The sequence below is a fragment of the Puntigrus tetrazona genome, chromosome 17, assembly GCF_018831695.1.
Source record: "Puntigrus tetrazona isolate hp1 chromosome 17, ASM1883169v1, whole genome shotgun sequence".
Taxonomy (NCBI): Eukaryota; Metazoa; Chordata; class Actinopteri; order Cypriniformes; family Cyprinidae; genus Puntigrus; species Puntigrus tetrazona.
This window is the reverse complement of record NC_056715.1, coordinates 21,004,420-21,027,290: the sequence shown is the minus strand read 5'-3', so window position 1 is coordinate 21,027,290 and position 22,871 is coordinate 21,004,420. Positions and strand designations below refer to the sequence as shown.

The 22,871-nt window shown below is 38.3% G+C and overlaps 2 protein-coding genes across 7 annotated transcripts; one reads left to right on the top strand and one right to left on the bottom strand.

Moving 5' to 3' along the window:
• Positions 1-8,425: 8,425 nt before the first annotated feature.
• aldh6a1 (aldehyde dehydrogenase 6 family, member A1) lies at positions 8,426-19,312 on the bottom strand. Of its 2 annotated transcripts, XM_043262667.1 has the most exons (13): positions 19,158-19,254; positions 18,557-18,601; positions 18,132-18,366; positions 17,861-17,935; positions 17,300-17,461; positions 17,047-17,125; positions 15,923-16,225; positions 15,694-15,815; positions 14,103-14,292; positions 12,458-12,639; positions 12,041-12,220; positions 9,669-9,767; positions 8,426-8,963 (listed from the first exon to the last, which is right to left on the bottom strand). In XM_043262667.1, exons 3-13 carry the CDS (start codon positions 18,147-18,149, stop codon positions 8,859-8,861), a joined length of 1,515 nt encoding a protein of 504 aa, XP_043118602.1. In that variant the 5' UTR covers positions 18,150-18,366; positions 18,557-18,601; positions 19,158-19,254; the 3' UTR covers positions 8,426-8,858. The 2 variants fall into 2 exon arrangements, with proteins under 2 accessions (XP_043118602.1, XP_043118601.1); XM_043262666.1 differs by lacking the exon at positions 18,132-18,366 and having other exon boundaries at positions 19,158-19,312.
• gstz1 (glutathione S-transferase zeta 1) lies at positions 18,522-22,857 on the top strand. Of its 5 annotated transcripts, none has more exons than XM_043262672.1 (10): positions 18,522-18,619; positions 20,080-20,151; positions 20,493-20,544; positions 20,649-20,716; positions 20,796-20,876; positions 20,952-21,077; positions 21,298-21,373; positions 21,468-21,520; positions 22,564-22,613; positions 22,695-22,857. In XM_043262672.1, exons 2-10 carry the CDS (start codon positions 20,131-20,133, stop codon positions 22,819-22,821), a joined length of 654 nt encoding a protein of 217 aa, XP_043118607.1. In that variant the 5' UTR covers positions 18,522-18,619; positions 20,080-20,130; the 3' UTR covers positions 22,822-22,857. The 5 variants fall into 5 exon arrangements, with proteins under 5 accessions (XP_043118607.1, XP_043118606.1, XP_043118604.1 ...); XM_043262671.1 differs by lacking the exon at positions 18,522-18,619 and adding an exon at positions 19,544-19,708; XM_043262669.1 differs by lacking the exon at positions 18,522-18,619 and adding an exon at positions 19,625-19,651.
• The last annotated feature ends 14 nt before the right edge of the window (positions 22,858-22,871 follow it).

Sequence of the window (22,871 nt, the reverse complement as noted above, 5' to 3'; positions counted from 1 at the left end):
CATAGCCACAAAGAGCCATGTTAGTTTAACATGATTAGTTTACCTAAGCCATGTCAGCAAAACACCTAGTATCTAGTTCATTTATGTGGAAATGGGTGGAAGCCTCCTGCCGGGGAGATTGGGAGTATTTCCACGGGGCAATCCTTCACCTGCTTTCCCAAACCTAGCACTTGAGGTTAGCCTAATTCAATTAGATGAGTCAGAGTTAAGCAGAGCCAAGACCAGCCCAATGACCCAGAATTGTAACTTGGTGGGATGTAAAGGCAATTTGTGGGAGTTCCATGCCAATTTTGCATCATCTGGTCTCGCCTTTGACACATTTTACAGTGACCAAGGTAATTAAGATGGATGATTGGCATACAACAATGTCTTTCCTGGCTCAGAGGCCTGACATTAGTCACCATTAAATCAAAACTGATCCTATTTCCTGTCTTAATATATATTTCTGTTATTTATCATATTTTACCAATGCAGTTTTAGTACTTTACAAATAAATATAGCTTACATATAGACTAATGTCATTAATGTACAGTTTTTAATTGGAGACTTGTTTTTCCCATTAGTAGTCTACACGTGCGGCAGAAGACGTTTGAATTAGGAATAAATTAAAAATCAAAACATTTCATCAATTAAACATTAAGTGGGGACACGCTGCCGGTTGCTGTGCACTGTGTTTATCATCACAACAACCGTCCGTGTGTCCGAGTTGAAAGTGCTTAATTTTTATTCTGCATATTACGCATCTGAAGCTGAGGTTTCTCTTTCCCGCTGCGCGCGCACGCACTCTTACCCTGCGTCTGCTCTTTTCAGTGAGCTGTGCTTTCAGTTAAAACGCAGATGTGCTGTTTCTCTGATTTTACATGCAAGTATTGCAAAGATAACAGCACAAGTTGGCTACTGCCTTCGTCTTAAGTGAAGCCTATTTGATTTTATCAGACGACGGCTCGATTATAAATTAGGATTAACATCTTGAAAGGTAGAGCTGGTTATATAGTCTTATGAGTTGAGTTTCAGTCATTTCAGACAACAGAAACAGTAAAATATGTACATGAAAACAGTTTAATTCAGAATGTAGCTGCATCAAAATACAGTATGTGGACACAGAAAGGCAAACAAATTTAATAATATATAATTTATACATTTCGGACCAAGTGAGCCGCACTGTTATTGTCGAACTGGTGAAACCAAATAATATATGGATTTAGTTACAAACTAGCTAGTATTTACTAGTAAGTCTGTAGTGTGGACTTCTAATTTAAGTAAGAACTTAATGGCTGGTGCAACCCTACCCTGATCATCAAGAAAAACAACAGCGGTTCATGTCAGACAAATCATAAAAGTTGGGAAATGAACCCTCAAATACATTTCTGTAAAACAACCAACAACCTCCAGAAAGCTGGGGTGATGCTCTGACAATCTATTGTCTGCAGAAGATTTTGGTTCAGAATTACAGAGGATACACAGCAAGATTGCTAAAAACCTCTGACCATCACCAAAAATAGAAAGGCAAGATTAGAGTTTGCAAAAAAAAGCAAAAGGTGAGCCAGTTGGAACTGATTTTTATGGACAGATGAAACAAAGATAAACCTTTATCTAAGTGATGGTAAGCGAAAGAAGGGAAATACAAATGATCCTAAACAAACAGCCTCGTATGTAAAGAATGGTGGAGCTGGGTGTCATGGCATGTGCATGCATTGCTGTTTGGAACAGCCCCTCTCATCTTTAACTCAACCCAAAACAAGCAACGGTTGGAATTGGCTGAATTAAAAACTGGGAAAAGCATTTCAAAGAATGAGACCAAGAGTCTGGCGATGTCTACAGGTCAGAGACTCACTATGTTATAAGTGCACATAAAGATGTGCACTCAAAACCTTTTATTACTTCGTTGAATATTCTGTTTCACTAAGATTCACACTTTATAGAAGTAAGCATCTGTAATGGTAAGGACACCCTGGTTTAGTTTGTCAAAGAATCTATCACAGAGAGTAACTGGAGATCAATGCAGCACGTGTTGAAAAGAACATTGAAAATCCTTTAATATTAGCTAAAGTTTCCATTAAACAAAATGAGAACCGACACTGCCTGGAAACGCAAGCTGTACCCTATAACTGACAATCTTTCCGTGAGCTTGGTGTGCAAGCTTTAACTCCAGACCACGTTCTTCTCATTTTCTAATATGGGGTTTATTTGACCTGATGTCACAAGAAGGTAAACCAGAACGAAGCATGTTCATTTCGAAGCTCTACTACACAACGGGAAGTCATCTTGGCACAAAAAATAAATCTGCTGCATCAAACCTACTTATAGATATACTGTAAAGTGATACTATGCTAAATTGTTGTATTCCGGGATGTCCTGACGTTTGCCGGGCACAGCAGGTATGGTATTCTCTCCTAAGGTATTTATTTGCACCGTTGTGTGTATTTGTTTTGCTTGTGGTAGCTTTTTCCCTTCACCTCCACTGTAGGAGGCAGTCTCCAGTCTCTGTGGCCTGGAGCTTGGCGCTCTTTCCGAAGCGCTTGCTTTCCAAACCGGCAGTTCTCTAATCCTTTTGTTGCCCTTGGACCATTGCTGGGAAATGCAAATGTGGGAGACCATAATTGTGGACACACTGGTACCGAACACACTCTTCGATTTAAGATATGAATACCCTTACATACAAACCAAAGATATTATAATCTTGTTCCCAGAACCTACGAGAGCCTAGACATCCATCCAGCTTACATGCGTCCAGTGTTATGTAATATGGTTTGTTTGTTAAGGCCAACATAAGTATTACGACTGCAAATGTTTAAAGGCACCGTATGTGACTGTACCAAAGCATAAAAACACTATAATACGTTTGCAGATATGCTAAAGTTCACAATCTTGTTTCTCAGAAACAAGGAATATGAAAAGACTGTTGGTTTACGCACTGCTTGACGTGAGGCAATACGTTGATCTGTCTCAACACATTAAAGAACCCAAAATGATACGGTGCGCTGACAGACAAGCCACAGCAGGGTACTTCTGGTATCACAGGTAACAGCTCTTTTTGTAAAAAAACTAAATAAAAAAAAATAAATACCGTTTTGTGGCTCTTTAATGTATCGTGAGAGTTCAGGCGACATGTTAAATATTTATGTAAAGCATGAAATAAGCATGAACGAGCAATGTGACCCTGGACATCTTTGCTGACCCTGGACCAACACTGCGATTAGCCAATCAAATTTGAAGAACCAGTTGATAGTTTAGTCTTACAATGTTTGGTGCTTGTACGTTATTGTCATTTATCTCTCATTAAATCTGATTTCAGGCATTACTCATGGGTAAGGTTATACTCTAAAGGCCGGAACACACCAAGTTGAGGGTCTGCTGTTGGCTCTCGTCGGGCCTATGGCGGGTGACAGTCGGGCTAGTCGGTTTGGTGTATTCTTGCCTTGTCGCGCTCACATAATTCAGCATTTTAAAGCAGCGTCAGGGACGTCGGCAGGATGACGACTCTGATTGGATGCCTAGTTCTTCGAATCAGTCAGTGCCAGAGAATTAAAGCGAAAGTGATAAAAAAAGAGTGATAAATGAAGGTGGCGCAAACAGAAGACTCTTAAAATGAAGAAAGTCATCAACGTTACTGATATTCAAAATCGTAAGCAAGCGCTGCTTGGTTTACATTTCGTATATCTGCGTTTATTTTGTATGTCGTTGGTCAGATTGGTCAAATTTCCTGTCAATCAGTTGTGAAGGGTCAATTGAAGGTGCAGATCGGCCTAGTTCGACTGCTATTGTGCTGTCAATGATTTAACACAACGCAACATGCAGACAAGATGTCAGTCAGTTATATGCATCAGCAATGGTCTTGTGACGAGACCTTGAATTGCGTAATATAAACTGACTTTATTTGTTATAATACAGCTTCTAATTAATTTGGATGTTTAAATATTTTCTCAAAACCTTTTTCTACGGGTGAAACTCGAGGCAGAGCTCAACTGGACAGGTTAAATTAACCCAACGCTGGGTTTGTCCACATTTGACCCAGTGTTACCAAAATAACCCAGATTGGGTTGTTTCAACACAGCGTTCTAGGACCTAGGAAAACGTCGATCTCAGCTAAATCGGGACATACCTGGGGGAATATTGATAGCAATAGCCAAAAATACATTTTATGGGTTAAAATGATTGTATTTCTTTCCTGACAAAATTAAGTAAAGATCATGTTCCATTGAGATATTTTTTTTTCTTACTGTAAATATATTAAAACTTAATTGTCATTACTTTAAAAAAATATTTCAAACCTCACGTTGTATCAATCATGTTTACACATTGCCTATGACACTTTTGTCTGTCAAAAAAAAAACATTCTATGCCTTTTCGCACCTGTAGCAAGTTTTTTGATAGGAAAGGATGGCAAATACAGAACATATGAAAAACGCATACAAAAAGTGTAAAGGCAAGGACATATCGGGAGACCAGAATGTTATAGACATACAACTAAGATAAAGGGTGTCAAATAATGCTCCTGGAGAACCACTTTTCTGACGGCTCAGGTATTTTTATTAGGATGAAACACCCCTGCTTTAAAACACCCTGGCAAAGGCAAAGTTTTAAAGATTACTCTCCATAAATCAACACACTTTGGTGTCACTACAGGACTAGGAGGTTAAACGTGTAGCAGCTCTTCAAAAATTTACTGGCAGTCGTTGCACCTCATCTCAAATGTCTGAGCGGTCTGCAGCCTGGTGGAAAATCTTTTTACAGGGTGAAATTTTATTCACAAACAGCTTGCTTTAGATTAGTTTTAAATATAGTCGTGTGCATCCAAGTCCATCTTTTCTCCTCTTACATTTCAATTTGTTACCATCACTATTTTTCAGAACCACCGACAGCATTCCTAGTCCAAATATTTTACCAGCTGTGAGCGTTTTGCTATTATGTTAAGGAGGGGAAAACGACATGACACCATTCACGGGTTTGTTCACAGGGTTTTGTGCAAATGGCTGGAAATTCTTCAGTGTGAATACAAACTGGAATGCAAGAATACTAGATAATTCAATCCTGGCCACAGACCCTTGTAATAGTACATTATTGAAATGTGCGAACGACAGATGTGTGTCATAGCGATTCATAATAACCCTGTCTGAAATTGCGTAGCCTTTAAGTCAATACTTTTTTTTGAATAAGTAATTACTTAGCAGCTGTTAAAAAAGTATGCTGTATATAAGTATAAATAAAGTAAATAATATAAGTTAGTAAAAGTGTAATCCAGATATACTACATTTGATAGTCTTGTGTAGCCAGACCTTCATACTGTCGGCAGAAGGTCTGGGAACCTTGACCGCTTTGAATGGCCAAGGACCACCCAAGAGGACATATGACTGACAGGTAAAGCAACCAATCAGGTTTATTTTTGTGCCACATCATGTTTAAGGTCATAAAAATGTCCCCACAATTACAGACCAGTGTGTTAAACTCTTGGAGACTATGCCTTGAACTTTACATATTTCACATACTTTTGAAAATCCAGCGTTTAGTTGAACCTGTCAAGTGCTCACTGTCACAGCTGTAAACGTGGTGGCTTTGTTCTTCCATGGGGGGGTTTGGCGCCTCACGCCACCTTTGTTTCCAGGCGTAATGTCAAAGAACGCTACAGACATGTCGCCTGGAAATCATGCAGAATTCAACCAGTCAACCAATCAGATGATGCCTTCAATTCAGCCAAAGTGTTTCCAGTAAAGTAAGCCGTATGCATTGGATGTTCAGCCAACGTTCTGAGGCTGAAACTGAACATTTGTCATGTTGTCACCGAAAAGTCGCCTCGCGTTTATACAAAGCTCCAAACATGGTGTGAAAAAAAATATTCATATTGTGTCCATGAATCAACCGTTTAAAATACGAACACAATTTATTACCTCATTTGAGTAGAATTGTGTTTTAATCCCTACTAATCCCCGTTCGCAGTTCATTCAGACTATTCACAAATAATTCGACGAACAGAACGGATTTGCATAAAACGATGTAAGTATGCACTTAAAACAATGTATCAATTTAGCAGTGGTAGTTATGTGTGATGAAAAAAGTATACTAAAAATGATTCTTTAGTACTTCTTAAAATAAACTTAAGATCATCGAAGTGTACTCAACTGTGATACCACAAATATGGACTAAAATGCACTTTATCATACATCTTTGTTTTTTAAAATGTATTTAGTTACCACTTGTAGCACACTTAAGTAAACTATTGCATGAAAGATGGTCTTAAGTGTGTTTCAAGATTTTCACGCACAAATTGTATACTTACTAAAAATGACTCTTTAGTACTTTTTTTACAATAAACGCATGAACAAGAATTAAACTGTCTTTAGCCTACATTCGGAACTCTACTTCTACACCAGTACACTCAATCTGACAGCTCTTGTCAAATTTAATTCTAGTTAACCGTTGTACCCAGTTATTACTTGGTTCTCTTTAAGTAACTTTCTCTTTTAAGGGTAAATGTGAGGGTGACATGAAGCACCATTGACTTTGACAGTTCATTTAGCTGAACAGAGGTAGAGGAGTTAGTCGAAACCACGAGTTAAGGGTAAAAATAGGGCAGCACTGGCCTTGACGTACCCACCGCAAGAAACATCTGCATGCAGACTTTGAACTTAAAGCTTCACATGCACATTCAGTACATTCAAATTATTTGTAGATTATCTAGAGAATGCAGGGCGACCTAATTAGATCATGCTGAGTTGCGGACACGAGGAATATTCTTGGCTTTTCAGCGGCCCGCGTTTGTGGCGTGCGGCTGATTACTAAAGAGTTTTGACTCATCCTTCAGTTTGTAAAAATGAATGGGAAACACATTTATTGTCATACAGTACTTTGCTTCAGCTGAAGCAGGTCAGTAGGCCAAATCATTTAGAAGCAGAAATGTAAAACTTGTGTATTTTTTTTTTTTAAAGCATGTTTATGTTGTTAAAGAAGCTTACGTTGGAACTACTTTTTTAGGTGGAAGAACTACTGGGTTTGCAGCATCCACGTAAATCCTGCTGGTTGAGTGTGAAGAGACGTGATTTACAGATGACAGCATGTCAAACCCCTGCTCTTTCCTTTTATATCTAGTTTTAGTTTTACTCAAAAGGAAGATATGTAGAAGAATGTTTCAAATTATGCTGCCCATAGAATGCAAGTCAGCAAGGTACGAACTAATACTGGACCCTTCAATCGCAAGTAAGTCTGGAAGTTTGAAGGCAAATGAGAAAAATGACAAGATTTTCATTGTGGTTGTTAAAAATGTCACCAAGTTAAGTTGTAAATAATGTAGGATATTGGGTTAAAGAGTTTTAAAAGCACACACTTTTAGTCTCCAGTGAAATAACCTTAAAGTTCAATGGTAACAGGTAATGTATATCCTCCCCGCAGTTAAAACCATTTTATGTCGTCTCTGCATTTTTCTTCACCCACATAAGAAACCAGCCCATCTCTTGGCTTTGTCAGCTTTTTCCAAGGGTGCCAGCCATCCAGGGTTAGACACTAGCATGCCAGAGGACGCCACGCAAATTACAAAGCATCTCCAAGATTTACTCCATCTGAGGTTGGTTGTTTAGCAGACAGAGCAGTCAAGCTGTAAGATGAAGATCCAGAGTAATTTATCTCAGCTTTACATCTTCTCTATGCTGGTTCACCATAATTAATGGCGTACTACAGAGTGCTGTCTCCCAAACAGGATTGTTAAGGAATCGCATCATAAAATCTTTAAAACCCAAGAATCACGACCCGCCAATCTCTGACTTCATTTGCCCACAAGATCTGCAGATCACCCATTTCTAGATTTAATCATTTAAAGTCCACTATGATGCCACTTGTAAGGTTCCTAATATTGTTCTGGGAATCTCCTAAAATAGCTTTACACACAAGCTTCAAAATTTCATTTTTCATTTCTCATTTAATATCACCCGATTTTCCAACGATTCAACGATTGTTTGAATCAATTCTAAGATTCAGTCTCTTTTTAAACCCCTCCTTTCCGTGAGCCTACTCTGCTCTGATTGGTCCACCACGTACAGTGAAGGAAACAATACTCACATCGATATAGTTATTTTGAATATTCTTGACGGAAATTATAAACATCTTTCAATAATTGGAATTATTGATGGTGCTACTAAAGGAAACGTTTACACAGCACCATTCTCAAATAAAAAATGAAAAATATTTATATACTTATGTAACAATGGCACTTAAAAGTTAGAAAGAAAAGATAGTTTTTGAAACGTACTGTTTTTGCTTCCACGTAGACTAAGGAACTTAAATTTGCGAAAACGAATTAATATACATATTCATGAAAGGTCATGTAGGGTTTCTTCACAAAGGGACATCGCCAACTACTGGCCTGGCATAAAAAAAGTCCATTTCCCAGATCTTTCAAACTATGCTGTTTTCATCCGTACATAAAAAACGCAAAAGGTAAAACTGTAACCATCTTGTTTATTGAGGCAAACAGCCCAAAACAATCTTCTATCCGACAACAGTTCACAAATGTTGCATATTTATATAGACATTCATATTTAACAAGACAGTATGCTACTTGGACAGTTCAGAAGAGTTTGTTTTTTGCAGAGTTAATGCAGGTGGTCATTAACGGAGTCATTATCTTCTGAAAAAGAAACCTCAGCTATATCAGGGTAAGATCACGCCAAACCATCTGACAGATTTTTTCCACACCGTGGTCTAAAGCAATTCGTGATTCGTTAATTTCGCTTTTTCAACTCGTGAAAGAAAAAAAAAAATTCACATTTTCAGAATTATTTAACTACATACGACAGTATGTTTGAAAATATCCGTCTGTACAGTAGTTAAAAGTAGTGAAGATTTTGAGGATTTATACAAGTGATTAATACTTAACGTCCCATTGTTGGCATGGTAACAGCGGGGGACTTTAGGGTAGCATCTTCTGCCTTCCACTGTGAGGTAATAGTTTTGATCTGTGTGTAGAACTGAATGCCCTGTGATGGAAAGAATAGCAAAATACTTAAGACTAAACAATGACTCAAGATTAGTCATCTTCTTTTTAATACCCTCTCAAAATGACAATGACATCACATGAGAAATGGCAGGTGGCTGGCAAACTTACTCTGGCGGGAACAATAAACCACTTGTGTCAAAACATGTCAGTCATTGTTTTATGACAAACTACAGCTGACTTTTATACCAAAACAAATTTTACAGCCAAACTCAAATGGCAGACAAAACATTCAAATGGCAAAGCAAATGGACCATGTCTGTGACCTGATTTTAAACTTCAGATGGTTCGTTTGGGAAAGATGTGGCCAATATTTCTCAATTTATTTATTTACTTTTTGCTCCATGGTAGAATGGGTTTTTTTCTTTGATTTGGCTTTTTTTTTATTAAGTGTATAACTGAATTGAGTACCTTTATTTCTGCATTTTACATAGTCAAAAATGCCATTTCATTATTATTATTATTATTATTTTTAAATGTTCCAAACTTATCCACATTTATAGTGTTTTTTTTTTTTGGCAGAAACTGTTCTGACATTCATCCGACAAAATATTCTATTATTTAAATATTCTATAAAAAATGATTATATATATACTTATCCATAATCATTTTTTAGTTAAATGACTGTATTTTAGTGTCTAATATTCTTATATTAGCAAAATCCTGACATACAGTCGCAAATACTTACTTGCTTTCCATAGAAATTGGTGTCGCCCCTGAAGGAGCCTCTGGAACCGGTGAATGAAAACATGGGCAGTGGGACGGGGATTGGTACATTGACTCCGATCTATTAAAAAAAAAAAGCATTAACAGAAGGTCAGCTGCGTTTGCCCTCATGAGCAGTCATGTTCTCTGCATCTCACGTATCTGACACACTCACACCCTGATGACAGTTAAGACAACAGCGTACCCGTCAGACGCAAATGCATTTTTGTCTGCCGCAGAAAGCTGTATGCTTTCCTCGGGTCTCCAGACAGCATGTGGGAGAGATGGTTCGTAAATTCTATACATTACCGCTTCACGTTAGTCTCCCTGCTCAATGCAAACCTAGAAATCTCAGCATACAAGTGCCGCTCCAACTAAGTGACCTTAAAGAGAACTTTAATTAAACTTCTGATCATCAAATGGGTTTTAAATAAAGCGACTTGCCTCCACCACGTCAAAAGGATGTTTATTTGCTGACATTTTTAATCTTTTCTGTAACCTACATAAAATAATATTTTTGAGCTTGACCTAAAATGCCATACTTTTGTTTTTAAATGACATTTCATATTTCATTGGCAATACTGCGTATCTAAAATATCTAAAGGCTTCACGATTATTGCGCGTTTTTTACATTTCTGTAGATTTAAATATTTAAAATTCGTATGTTCAAGTTATTTTAAAATAATGAAACTGAAGCAGCAACAGATCCTTCTTCCATAATGGTCACATGTGAGTGAAACAACAGCAGTTTAAACTTGTTTTAATACAAATAAAAGCCTGATACTTAAAGTATCTGAAGTTGAAGAAACTGGAACGTCTTTGCTTCAGCTGTGTATGGAAAATGTGAAACAATCAGCTCATTCTATTGAATGTGTTGACGAAGCAGTGGACACACAACTGAAAGCCACAATCATTTGTTTGTGTACCAGCCGAGAAAAGTAATGCATGCAGAGAATAACTAAACAAAACATTTTGTTTTTGGGGTGAGGCTGGAAACTGGCAGAGCATCTTGAAATGCTTTAAAAAAAAAAAAATGTGGTTGCACAATTTGAGCCTTCTGGCCGAAGGTGACTCGTGAGGGATTGGACAGAGCAAAAAAAAAAAAAAAAAAAAAAAGCAAAAAGGAGGTTCTTGTATGCGGGGCTTTTGGAGGCCAGCTCAGCACATGTCCCGTGCCGTGTCCTCCAGCATGTGAATCTCAAACACACGGCATAGCTGCTCGCCACGGGCAAACAAACCGGGTAAAAAAAGGGGGCCGTTTTTGCATAACCACCAGATCAACAGGGTGCGAGGGAACCCTTTTGAGTTTAATTTAAGACGTCGGGCTTTACCAGCAAAATATTTTGGCATAGTGCTGTTTTGATTAAAAAGCACATATTTGCTGTGAACTATTTGTAGTGCGCGTGTTTTCTGGTCACAGCTGTACGCTTTCGAAGCTGTGGCAAACAAAGTAAGTCCAAATGAGAAAAAAAATAAATACTGTTTTTACATAGACTTTTAAAGGAAGGCTTGTGCTTCCCTTGGTGTATACATGGCCGCTGAAGAGGCAAGACTTGCATCTAAATCGTGTTTCTTGGCTTTGGGTTGGGGAGTGGCGCCAAGGGGATTTTACACATTTCATTTACATCACGTTCTAATATTTGCTCTAGAGGTGCGCCTGGAAGACTTCACCTACAATGGTCTTGTCAAGAGCCTACATGACATGTGGAGGTGCCTAATATGACATAAGTGAACATCAGCATGTCTGCATCGTCTATAAGAAGTCGCAGACTGACCGAGGTCTCTCGCAGGTCTGACACTTGCATGCACTCTCACGTCTCGCACATGAGTGCTGTGTTTTAAAGGCATGTAAGAAGGATTTTCAACTATTACACAACGCCGCTCAACCAATCAGAAGACTACTTACTAGCATGTCCGCTTTTATATAATCAGATACTGACATAACTCTTTTTTTCTTTTAATAAATTAGCATCGATATGTTTATTAATATGTACATGCAGGGGTTGAATTTAGTGTTGGAGGTTTTATGGCTAAATCTGATTTTGTAGGAAACGTTTTCTTTCACCAGGATTACGTAGTGACCTGGCCACTATTAAATATATACTAATAAATGATTGTGGTCTAAAACCAGGCGTTCAGTTTCATTGCCCAACCCCTGTATGTAGTATCGTTGCCATCTATGAATGATGAGAATGCTCTCCGATTTCATCAAAAATATCTTAATTTGTGTTTCGAAGGCCTTACAGGTTTGGAACGACATGATCACTGATCACATGATCACTTTAAATAGTTTGACCAGTTATGAAAGTTTGATGCATTGAAAATGTATATATATTAAACTCTCTAAATTCTCACCTGACCAACATCGACTTCATGAGTGTATTTCCGTGCTGCTGCGCCGTTGGTGGTGAAGATGGCGGTTCCGTTTCCATATGGGTTCTTGTTGACTATTTTGATGGCATCGTCCAAGCTGTCTGCCTCCAGGACCACCAGCACAGGGCCAAATATCTCCTCCTTATAGCACTTCATGTCCGGCTTAAATTAAAACAGGACAAACAACATCACAGTCTTCGCAGGATGTTTCACAGAAGAACTAAATCATGCAAAATTTGGAAATACATGCATAACTGGGATTCATTTAGGTTACATTTATGTCTTACAATTGCAGAACACAACAAGCAATTCAACAAAGCGACAAATAAACACAGGAAGCGCTCATAATACAGCACCCGAACACTTCTTGTACAACCTCGTTAGCATTTCGGCTCTCACCGTAACATTGCTAATGATGGTTGGTCCTACAAAGTTGCCGTTTTCATAACCCTTGACCTTCACGTTCCTGCCGTCAAGCAGCACCTTGGCACCCTCGTCCACGCCGCTCTGAATAAGGCTGTTGACTCGCTCTTTGGCCTGAGGCGAGATGAGGGGTCCCACATCAGCTCCGGGCTGGTCACCTTACAAAACAAGCAAGGGAAGAAACTGAAAAATACATACATGATCAAGAAGCTGTGGAGTTTTTACAAAATCCACTCAACCTAAAGCGATAAGATTGCATCAGAATGGAATTTGATCATGAAATCCTTCATTTTCATCATATGGCACTGTGACAAATGCTAAACGAATTACTAGTACTATTCACTACACAACCAATGATAATACTGAAGCAAAAAACAGATCACGTATAAATGATTGAATTCATGTCAGTAATTCAGGTCACAACCTAGATGCACCAATTTGCTGAATTATTACTTTACTGTAGAGTTAAGTGGATAGCTAGCAGAAAATGTAGCGGTTTGTCTTCCAAACAACAGTTTAGTTGGTTAACCAAACGTTTAGACATCCTAGAGAAATGGTTTCTGTAATGTATGTTTTGTTGATTTTTGCTGAATAGAGGGGACGACTTTCCTTTAATTTACCCCTTTTTTACTGGGTAGCAACCAAAAGGACTGGTACTGACACACACACACACACACACACACACACACATAGGACTAAACACACAATTTTAGATACCCTGAGGCAATATGTCTTAGAGGTCTGTTACAGGCTTTCAGAATAGCTTCTGCGGTTTTGCTTCTCTGATTACAATTACAATTTTCATCGGCAGATTTTTTTTTTCCAAACATTTGATCGGCCCATACTAATTTCTGGTCCTCTTTATACCACAAAATGTGCTTCTGCTTTGTGGCATGACCAAGACAAATAGTGCGTCTATCCTCTGGGTGAGCTGAACATGCTTTAAGTTGCTCAGGGAGAGGTGTGGTCATGAAGGCATGGGTGGTCTACGAAAAGGCCAAAAAAGAGGGATAAAACAAACTGAATGAATTCAGAGGAACTCTACACGGGGACAGACTGCGGAAGAGAGATTCTATTTAATGAATGTCATTATGGTATAGGTTTTCCTGGATTAGCAGCGTTTCCTAGTCTTGGTGGTCCCAGAAACGCAAATATCCAAATTCGTTAATACTGTGAGATCGTGTATTAACTAACTGCTAAATAAGAAGTTAAAAAAAAGAAAACCCAAAAGCAAACACTTTTTTTAAAACTAAGAACTAAACATTATGGTTAAATTTTGCCGTAAGTTAAATGTATTGTTTCTACACTATATAAATAGATCGTTGAAACTTAATTTGCTTTAAAGCTGCTTTGCAATGATTTGTATCACAAAAAGCGCTATACAAATAAACTCAAATTAACTTTTTTAGTAAATATCAGTTGGTTCAAACCTTTGTTTCATTGTAGCTATTTAGGATTATTGCTCTGTAATTGTTTGCCGCAATTACAACCAACCTAAGCGACTTTCGATAACTAGTTTGAACATATTTCATATTATTACATATTTTGGCCTTTGCTTTATTGTGCTCCACAGCCCAAACTGGATCATATTTGTGAGACACACAAAAACGATCTCAAGTACCTGCATTGACACGGAGACCCTTTGCACGTTCAACCAGTTCAGGCAACCAGTTCCGTGCTTCTCCTATAAGGACGGCGGTGGAAAGTGCCATACATCTCTGACCCGCTGCTCCAAAAGCAGCACCAACCAACTGGTTTAATGTGTTCTCTTTGTTGGCATCGGGCATCACCACGCCGTGATTCTTCGCCCCCTGGTGGAAAGGAAATAAGATCGTAAGGAAGCAGCTCCACATTTTCACCAAACTATAAAAATTCTAGTACAATGAGAACACAGTTATAATAGAATAGCATAACATTCAAGATAATTTGTCAAACAGCAATGAGGCAGATATTGTGATGGGGGGATCTTGTGATGTTTATCTGCAGTTTGAGCAAAGGTGGTGGGATCCAAGCCATTTAAATAGTAGTGTATGTTTCTCTGTAGTTTAATGTAATACGCTGCTGCCCATCATCTTTGAGTCTGTCAGGCAACTGTGAAGGCAATAAAGAATGAAAGGTGTAATCTCCAATTTCCTGAATCTTAGTCTAAAATTGCAACCTCATTGTGGAGGTTACGAAAGCGCAGGAATGGTGCAGATTCATTTGTAACCAAAGGCTGCCATCGTCTGGCCACTGAAGTACTGCAAAATGATATACATGAGAAGTTGGTATCAAAGCAACAAAGTAGCTTGTTAATGGAAAAGTTGCAGTGTTGAAAGCATGCTACTAAAAATCTAAGATTGCTATTTCAGCAAATTACTCCACCCCTCTGAATTTTTTAAAACGATCCTGGCCATTATTTTCTATATACTAAGAAAAAGGAGGCAAAAGGACACCATATAGATATAATAAGTCACATGTTGCTTATATACTGACTAATGATGACGTCCCACACTTAAATGTCACTTCAGCAGCGCTTCTGTGTCACCTTTGCTGTGTATATTTGGTGCTATTTAAAATATTTTTCATTACCTTCCAAGAAATGTGGCCAGGATATTCTCCAAAACTCACTTTATATGTTCCGTGAAATTAAGCCAATATGGAACTACTCATTTAAAGAAGGTTAGACATCTTAAAGGAATAGATCACCAAAAAATAAAAATTCACACTAATGTTGTTTCAAACCTATAAGGCACTGATTAAGTATTGAAACAATAGTTAAGATGCATGAATGAAACCAGAGAAGTGTGTGTTCCTCTATTGAAAGTCCAGTTATCCAAACCTTAGAAAATCCCAAAGGACTACAACGTCATTATAAAACAAATTCATATAAATCAAGGGGCAACAAACTTCCATGATTACCATATGCTCTATGCAAGTGTATTTATGAGATTGAAAGTGTAAGAATTGAACATTTCACAAGACTAACCACTCATTCTACAGTACATGGATTCGGTTTATGATGCCTTTATGGATATTCTAAGTTCTGGTTACTTGGGAGTTCCAATAAAATGACAAACTTCTCAAAATGTAACGTGAAAGTTTATGCGTTTTTAAGGTGAACTATCCACTTAAATGAATAGAGGTCGCTTTAGTTTGCTTTGCTTTTTTTGAGGCTTTCACACGCTACACTGTTTTCTGTGAAATACATTAACTTCCTGCTCAGAACCAACCATGTTGCTCTGCACCCTTTTGCCATTTTTGGAGCCTCTCTCATAGATGTACTCGCCAGCCTGGTTGGAGCCTACAAAACTGATGGCTTTGATGGCAGGATGGTCACAGACGAAGTTCACAGCTGTAACAACACATGGAGAAAAAATGATTTTGTTATCTGCACTCAGAATCTGGATCATAATGTGGTCAGGACATTAATAACCCTTCTGCTTCTGTAGTTTTCCATACCGTTGTGCTGTCCGTGGATTATGTTTAACGTTCCATCCGGAGCACCGGCGTCCTGCAGCAGCTTGGCCAGCAGCATGGTGCAGCCAGGCACTCTCTCTGAGGGCTTCAGTAAATAAGTGTTCCCGCACACCATGCCCATTGGGAACATCCAGAGTGGAATCATGGCAGGGAAATTGAAAGGGGCGATGCCGGCGCATACGCCAATGGGCAACCGGTACGTGTATGTGTCCATGTCTTTAGTGATGGAGGGGAGGGTCTCACCCAGCATAAGGGATGTGATGCTACAGGTGTGCTCCACCACCTCTGCAAGACCAAAGAAGAGTAAATAATGTGAAGGCACACAAACAAAACGTGCAAACAGTTATAAAGCCAAAGACTTTCTTAGGCCCTAACAGTCAATAACACCTCATCTGAAGCACATAAAGAAAGTTATTTTCAACCTTATGCTTACTTATTAAAAAAAGTTGGTAAGTTTTTGAAAAAAGTGCCTTCCAAAGGCTACCTTAAAAATACAAATAATGTAAAATATTCAAATTAAAAATGTATTTTTAAAATGTTAATCTATTGTAAAATGTAGTTCATTTCTGTGATGGCAAAGCTGATTTTTTTTAGAATTCATTTGTCACATGGATTTTTAAAAGTCATGCGGATTTTCTGGACATAAAACATATCTTATTATAAAATGACAACAATAATCTTGATCCCAGACTTTTGGTATGAGTAGTGTTTGGTAGTATACATAAAACAAAAAAAAACAAACAAACGGTGTACTAAGTCATTTTAGATCCTTTTTTTCTTTTAGATGGAGCAACCATTTTTTAGGTCTATTTTTTACATTTCTAAGTCTGTTATGATTAGATACAACTGGACACAAAAATATTTGATTATCACAAATTTGTGGAGCTTAAGCCTCCTATATAAGGTTATTTACTGTAAACACTTTCTTCTTGTCTGCACACAATGACGAGTCAAAATGATCGTAGCGGTCCGTATGGGTTGAAAATAACTATTCCTTATAATGTTTTACATTCTAACGTCTTAATTACTACATTTAGGTATTAACAATCATGTCTCCAATTGCTTTTAATATAACTACAAAACTGTCTCAGGAATGAAAGACTCACGCAGTCCTCTGAACACATCACCCTCAGCATCGGCCAGGGTTTTTCCCTGCTCCAGGGTTATCAGCTTGGCCAGCTCTTTCTGAAACACGAATCAAATCAAATCACATCTGCATTCAGCAGGCATTAAGGCAAAACAATGATTTTAATATAGCTTAGTGCAATCACAAAGACCCATAATTAACAAGTATAACAAGAACAGGATCTAGTGAAATAAAAACTAAATTTTAGTTGAAGATATGCAGCAGCGACTTACAATATTGTCTTTAATGAGCTGCTGGTAGCGAAGGAAGATCTGCTGGCGGGCGAGGATGGAGGTTTCGGACCATGATTGGTACGCCCGTGAGCACGAGTCCACGGCGGCCAACATCTCCTCATGCGTGGCCTTTGGCACTCGACCAATGACCTCGTTGGTGGCCTGAGGAAAGCTCATGCGTTATAATTCAATCACAGAGACAGTTCTCCTAGTTTATGGCATCTTCTCTGCAAAGCAGATTACAGCAAAGCTTTAAAAATGTTGATGTTTTCTCTATTGATTCTTTGCATATTGGTAACCTACTAAATAACCAACAGGCAAGCATTTTTTAAAATGTAAAAAGAAATGACCAAAGCGGGTTTTACATAGTAACTAATGGAATAACTAAGAAAGCCGTGCAGGTGTTAGGTGTCGTCTAGTCAGGATGATCAGCACAAATCACACGTGCTTAGATCACATTAATCTAATGGGTTTAGCTTGGCCTAAGTGTGGTCAATGAATGTAATCTGTTAAACTGCTGTATGTTTTAAACTGAAGTCCGTTAGTGTAGCATGAACTTACAGGATTGTGAATGTCCAACCATTCTGGACTCTTGGATTCCACAAACTTTCCATCAATGAACAACTTGGTGGTGGGCTGAGAAAGGACGGAGATAATTATGTAATATGCATGTAAAAAGCGAACGCAAAACACAACTCATTAACAATTACAACTTTTCCAAGACGAAAGATTGCATCTTAAGACTAGAATGCACTACCCAACAGTTCCCAAAGTGTTCGAGGGATAGCATTTTAAAGTTTGAAGTGTTTTAGGCGATGAAACATATTTCAACCTTTAAACAAGACAACATTGGTGTTATTCCTTTTGTAAGAGGGAGATAAAGGTCTGGAATGAATGAGTGATGTGTGTCGCTGTCAGGTCTGAGTCAGTCATAGTCCAGTGCAAGGTTCAGTACGAGGCGGTAGTGTGCAGTGGTCTTCAGAAATGAGGAGGCAAAGTTTCATGTGATGTTTACATTGTGTACAAGTTGAAGGCTCATGGAGCACTACTGAACATCAGTTGACGACCTAGAACAATTGGATATATTATCAATATTCATACAAAGTTCACTATCTGCTTGGCTCTCATAATAACTTAAGAACAATGTATTTGACACATTAGATAAACCTTTTCTTTATCCCGCATATTACTCTTAGCCCCAAATACCTTTAGCACAAACATGCACGATATCTGTGCTCAAATACCCGAAAAACTTACCACAGAGGAGGACGAGTAGCACAGACGTCCCACCTGAAGAGGAACCTGCAAAACAGATCACAGGTACAATATTAAACGACCTCTTTTATTGTGTCTGGGGCAGTTCATTATCAGATGACAGTCATTGTAATAAACCTCATCTATAACTGCTGTTCACTTAGATTTATTTAACTTGGTTTGCAATCAGCATAAAAAGGAAGCTTTGCAGCTTTCGATGAAAAAAAGTAACTCTCTTTAGATAGAGATAAACTGCTTTTCTGATTGCATATAAGACTAAGTTGTTGCTCAAAATTATTCGTGCATGAAGTCCACAGGACTATGATAACACTAGTAGCACTTAGCGCTTATGAACTTGATAAGAACTGTCGAATATGATATAAAAACAAAGGTAGTATATTTGTGGTGATCAGGGTACACGCTTCTTGCAATTACTACAACATCTTACATACTTTCTATATATATGTAGTGTTGCTTTCATTGTGCAATAAAGTATCTGCTCGCGGTGTTTGACCGTGAAGTTGATACTTTGACGTAACACGACGTAACGTCAAACTCTTAATACGTGTAAGACTGCAAAATGCGGTGCTTTTGTGTTTCTTACCCTCTTCTTTACTAGGGAACGCATTAATGTCGCTGCCATGATGGAATTCGTAGATTAATGCTGTATTCAAAACCCTAATGTGCGTCCAACCCCCGCCAGAGGACGTGCGCCGAGACCCGAGTCCTGCACACGAACCGCTTTTCCTACTGTGACTTTAAGAGTGGGCGGGATATCATGTTCAAACAGCCAATCGTGTGTTAAAGTCAAATACTCCCCCCAAATTCAGGAAATCGGTTGGTTAGGGCTCTCGTGTTATGTCCAATGGTAGTGCGCGTTTGCTGGAAGGCACACATTATTGGCGAGTGCTGTTGCGTAGGAAGTGATAGGACATTAAACCTGTCAATTATTAATTACAAAGACGAGGCACGTGACAAATTTATGTCATACGACAAAAAACCTTTAAGCGCATTATTATTTAGCTTCAATTTTGATGCATTTTATTTACTTCATAAAATAAGGTCGGTGGAATCCTTGCCGTTCTGATGCCAAATCATGTAAATGCTTTGCTCTGAACTACAGTATTTTCAGGACAGAATCATTTTAGCGAATCGGTTAGTTCAAACGGTTCGTTTATATAAACACTATTCCCCTTTTAACGGTTTTACTATGTATTTATTTATTTATTTATTTATTGTAAAACAGTTGTTTACGAATACGATTTCGGTCTTGTGGTGTTCGTTTGTTGGTTCCTTTGTTCATTTTTATTAAATAAGTTGTATTTTTATTTACGATGCAAATAAAATTATTACTTAAAATATAATAAATAATAATTAAAACATATTTTTAATTACCAATATTGTTCACAGCATCCTAAACAAACACATCGCAAATGGCTCGCGAATCAGTTCGACTGAATCCTCAAGAAGAATCGGTTCCTAAAAAGGAATCTTTAGTAAACCGAGCTTCTATACTATGTCTGCAGGTAATAAATCCACCTCAAACAAAGTCTGTTCTTGAGGACCAACAACCCAGTATGAGTGCACGTTTAATCAAGGTAACTTAAATGCATAAATCCCGCACTCATGCTTTAACGTGGGAGATGAGATACGATAGACATCTAACGCAAACGCTAACGAAATAATTTCCAGATGTCTTCCGAAGTCCATTGAAGTTGCTTAGTCACGAGAAACTCAGCCAGGAGGAGGGTTTTTGTTGATACTTCTCATTGGTTGACGAAGTAGTGGGGTTTTTCATGTGTGGCTTCAGTAGTATCTGAACTGGCCTGATATATGCATGCCATGGCGACACAAGCGAAGGTTGAACATGTTGTTTCTAAACTTAAATGAAGTTATTGTTTGCAATGCATTATTCACCAGTTCTGTTATCCTGTTCTAGCCTGTTCTTCACGGATATTTTAGAAGTTCTTGCTCGTGGAGAGTCCGGATAGGTGAGTATTGAATGCATCAGGTAATTCTATTTACCAGCATCTGTCTCGAGCCTTTACCAAGTGTTTGTCTCTAATGTAATTTAAATTTGTTTTAATATTCGCAGCGTTTGCATTGAAAGGCATTGAATATGAGCAAAAAGCTGTAAATCTCATTAAGGATGGCGGGCAACAGGTATATATGCACATCTCTGATTGATTTATAATTGATAATAATCATCTAGCCGTATCTAAAACATTATTGTCTGGAACAGCTAACAGATCAGTTTAAGGCAATAAACCCAATGCAGCAAGTGCCTGCAGTCACTATTGATGGCATCACCCTGTCTCAGTCGGTAAGGACGTGCACGCTCCTGCTTTGTGGCACAATGAAATCCGGTTATTACACAGTTTTTTGTCATTTAATTCAGCTGGCCATCATCCAGTACATTGAGGAGACTCGTCCAGAGCCCCGCCTCCTGCCTGCGGACCCAAAGCAGCGGGCTCGGGTCCGCATCATCTGTGACATCATCGCGGCCGGGATCCAGCCTCTCCAGGTTAGACATGATTATAGGTGCACAAGGCAACAAGTCCAAAGAACACACCCCTCTGAGGCTCTGTAATGTTTCTGCAGAGTCCGCTCATCATCTAGAGATCACATGGAAAAGTTAACATCTTCTCCACGAGCAAGAGTTTCACGTCTGTGCTTTTAACGCAATGCTTGGTCGATGTTCCTTAAACTAAGACACCGTCATTTCTAATGATGCTGTATTTCAGAATCTATATGTGCTTCAGAAAGTCGGAGCAGAGAAAGTACAGTGGGCTCAACATTTCATCACCCGAGGATTCGAGGGTCAGTTTAAGTTAGGTTTCTTTATTAAGTTATATTTAACCAGTTATCGTTAGGTTTATTGTACATTGTAACAAAACTTATATTTTTTTATAAGCCCTGGAGCCTATCCTGAAGCAGACGGCAGGAAAATACTGTGTTGGTGATGAGGTAATGGCTGCAAAGTAGAAAATATTATATATATAGATGGCAGTATATGATATACACCACTGTTCAAAGCTTGCTTCAGAAAGAAATCCCTGCGTATAGAGCAGATATTGGTCAAATCTACACATTCCCCTTTAGAAAGTATTGGGACAGTGAGGCCAATCTCCGTTTTTGCCGTAGACTGAAAACATTTGGGGTTTGACATTTTACAAAAATGTATTCACTTTTATTCACATCCGGATTGGACAAACAGATTTGGAAGATGTCGCCTCTTGTTTGAACCCATTCATTTTTCACACGAGCAAAAGTGTCGGAACAGAAAACATGTACAGACTGAAGTGCATAATACTTTATATTTAGTTGCAACTCATTTGCCTTCAATAACCGCACGTAGCCTTAAAATCACCAAACGTTGGCAGGCTTTCCGCACCGCTGAAATGAGTGGTTCGAGTCCTCTGGTGAAGCCTCCGGAGGCTTTGTTTGTCAGATCCTGATGTAAATCTCTCGTCCGATATTCATCTTTTGACGTCGAACCCAAATGTCCACAAGCAAACACGAAGGAATAGACCTCACTGTGCCTTTAATTATGGAGGGGAGTGTAGTTTATTTTTGCAACGTCAAAACTGAATTACTACGGTCTTTAGTGTCACATGATCCTTCGCAAATCATTCCAATATTCTGATTTGGTGCTCAAGAAACATTTCCCATTATTATTAATGTATTTTTTTGGAAACCATGACTTTTTTCCCCCCTAAGTATTCTTTGATGAATAGGAAATAATTAGATTACATGCATTTATTTATCATTGTATTCTTCTACTTTATACGGTTCAGTGCTTCGGTACAACCCGCTCTATATAAATAAAAATGATTAAATTTAATTAAAAATAACTTTTTTTTTCACTGAGAATGTTTAGTAAGATCTAAATATCTTTACTGTCATTTGAGGAAAAAAAACAAACAAACATTAATCTTTAGATATTGTAAACACTAATTTTCAAAACCAATTTTAAACTAAATGCTTCCAAATCACTCCTACCCTTCTAGATCTCCATGGCAGATATCTGTCTTGTGCCTCAAGTCTACAACGCTGAAAGGTACGAGTCTCTTTAACTTGACATTAATATTTATGCAATACAAAAATGCTATAATTGTCATTCTGCTGTCCTTTACCAAAGGTTCAAGGTGGATGTGTCCCAGTTCCCTACCATCAGAAAGTTAAACCAGACCTTAATTGAGATCGACGCTTTCAAAGTCACTCATCCGTCACGTCAGCCTGATACTCCTGATGATTTGCGGGCGTAATCTGAGTAATGAAACCAATAAAAACACTTTGATAAACGGTTGTGCGAGAC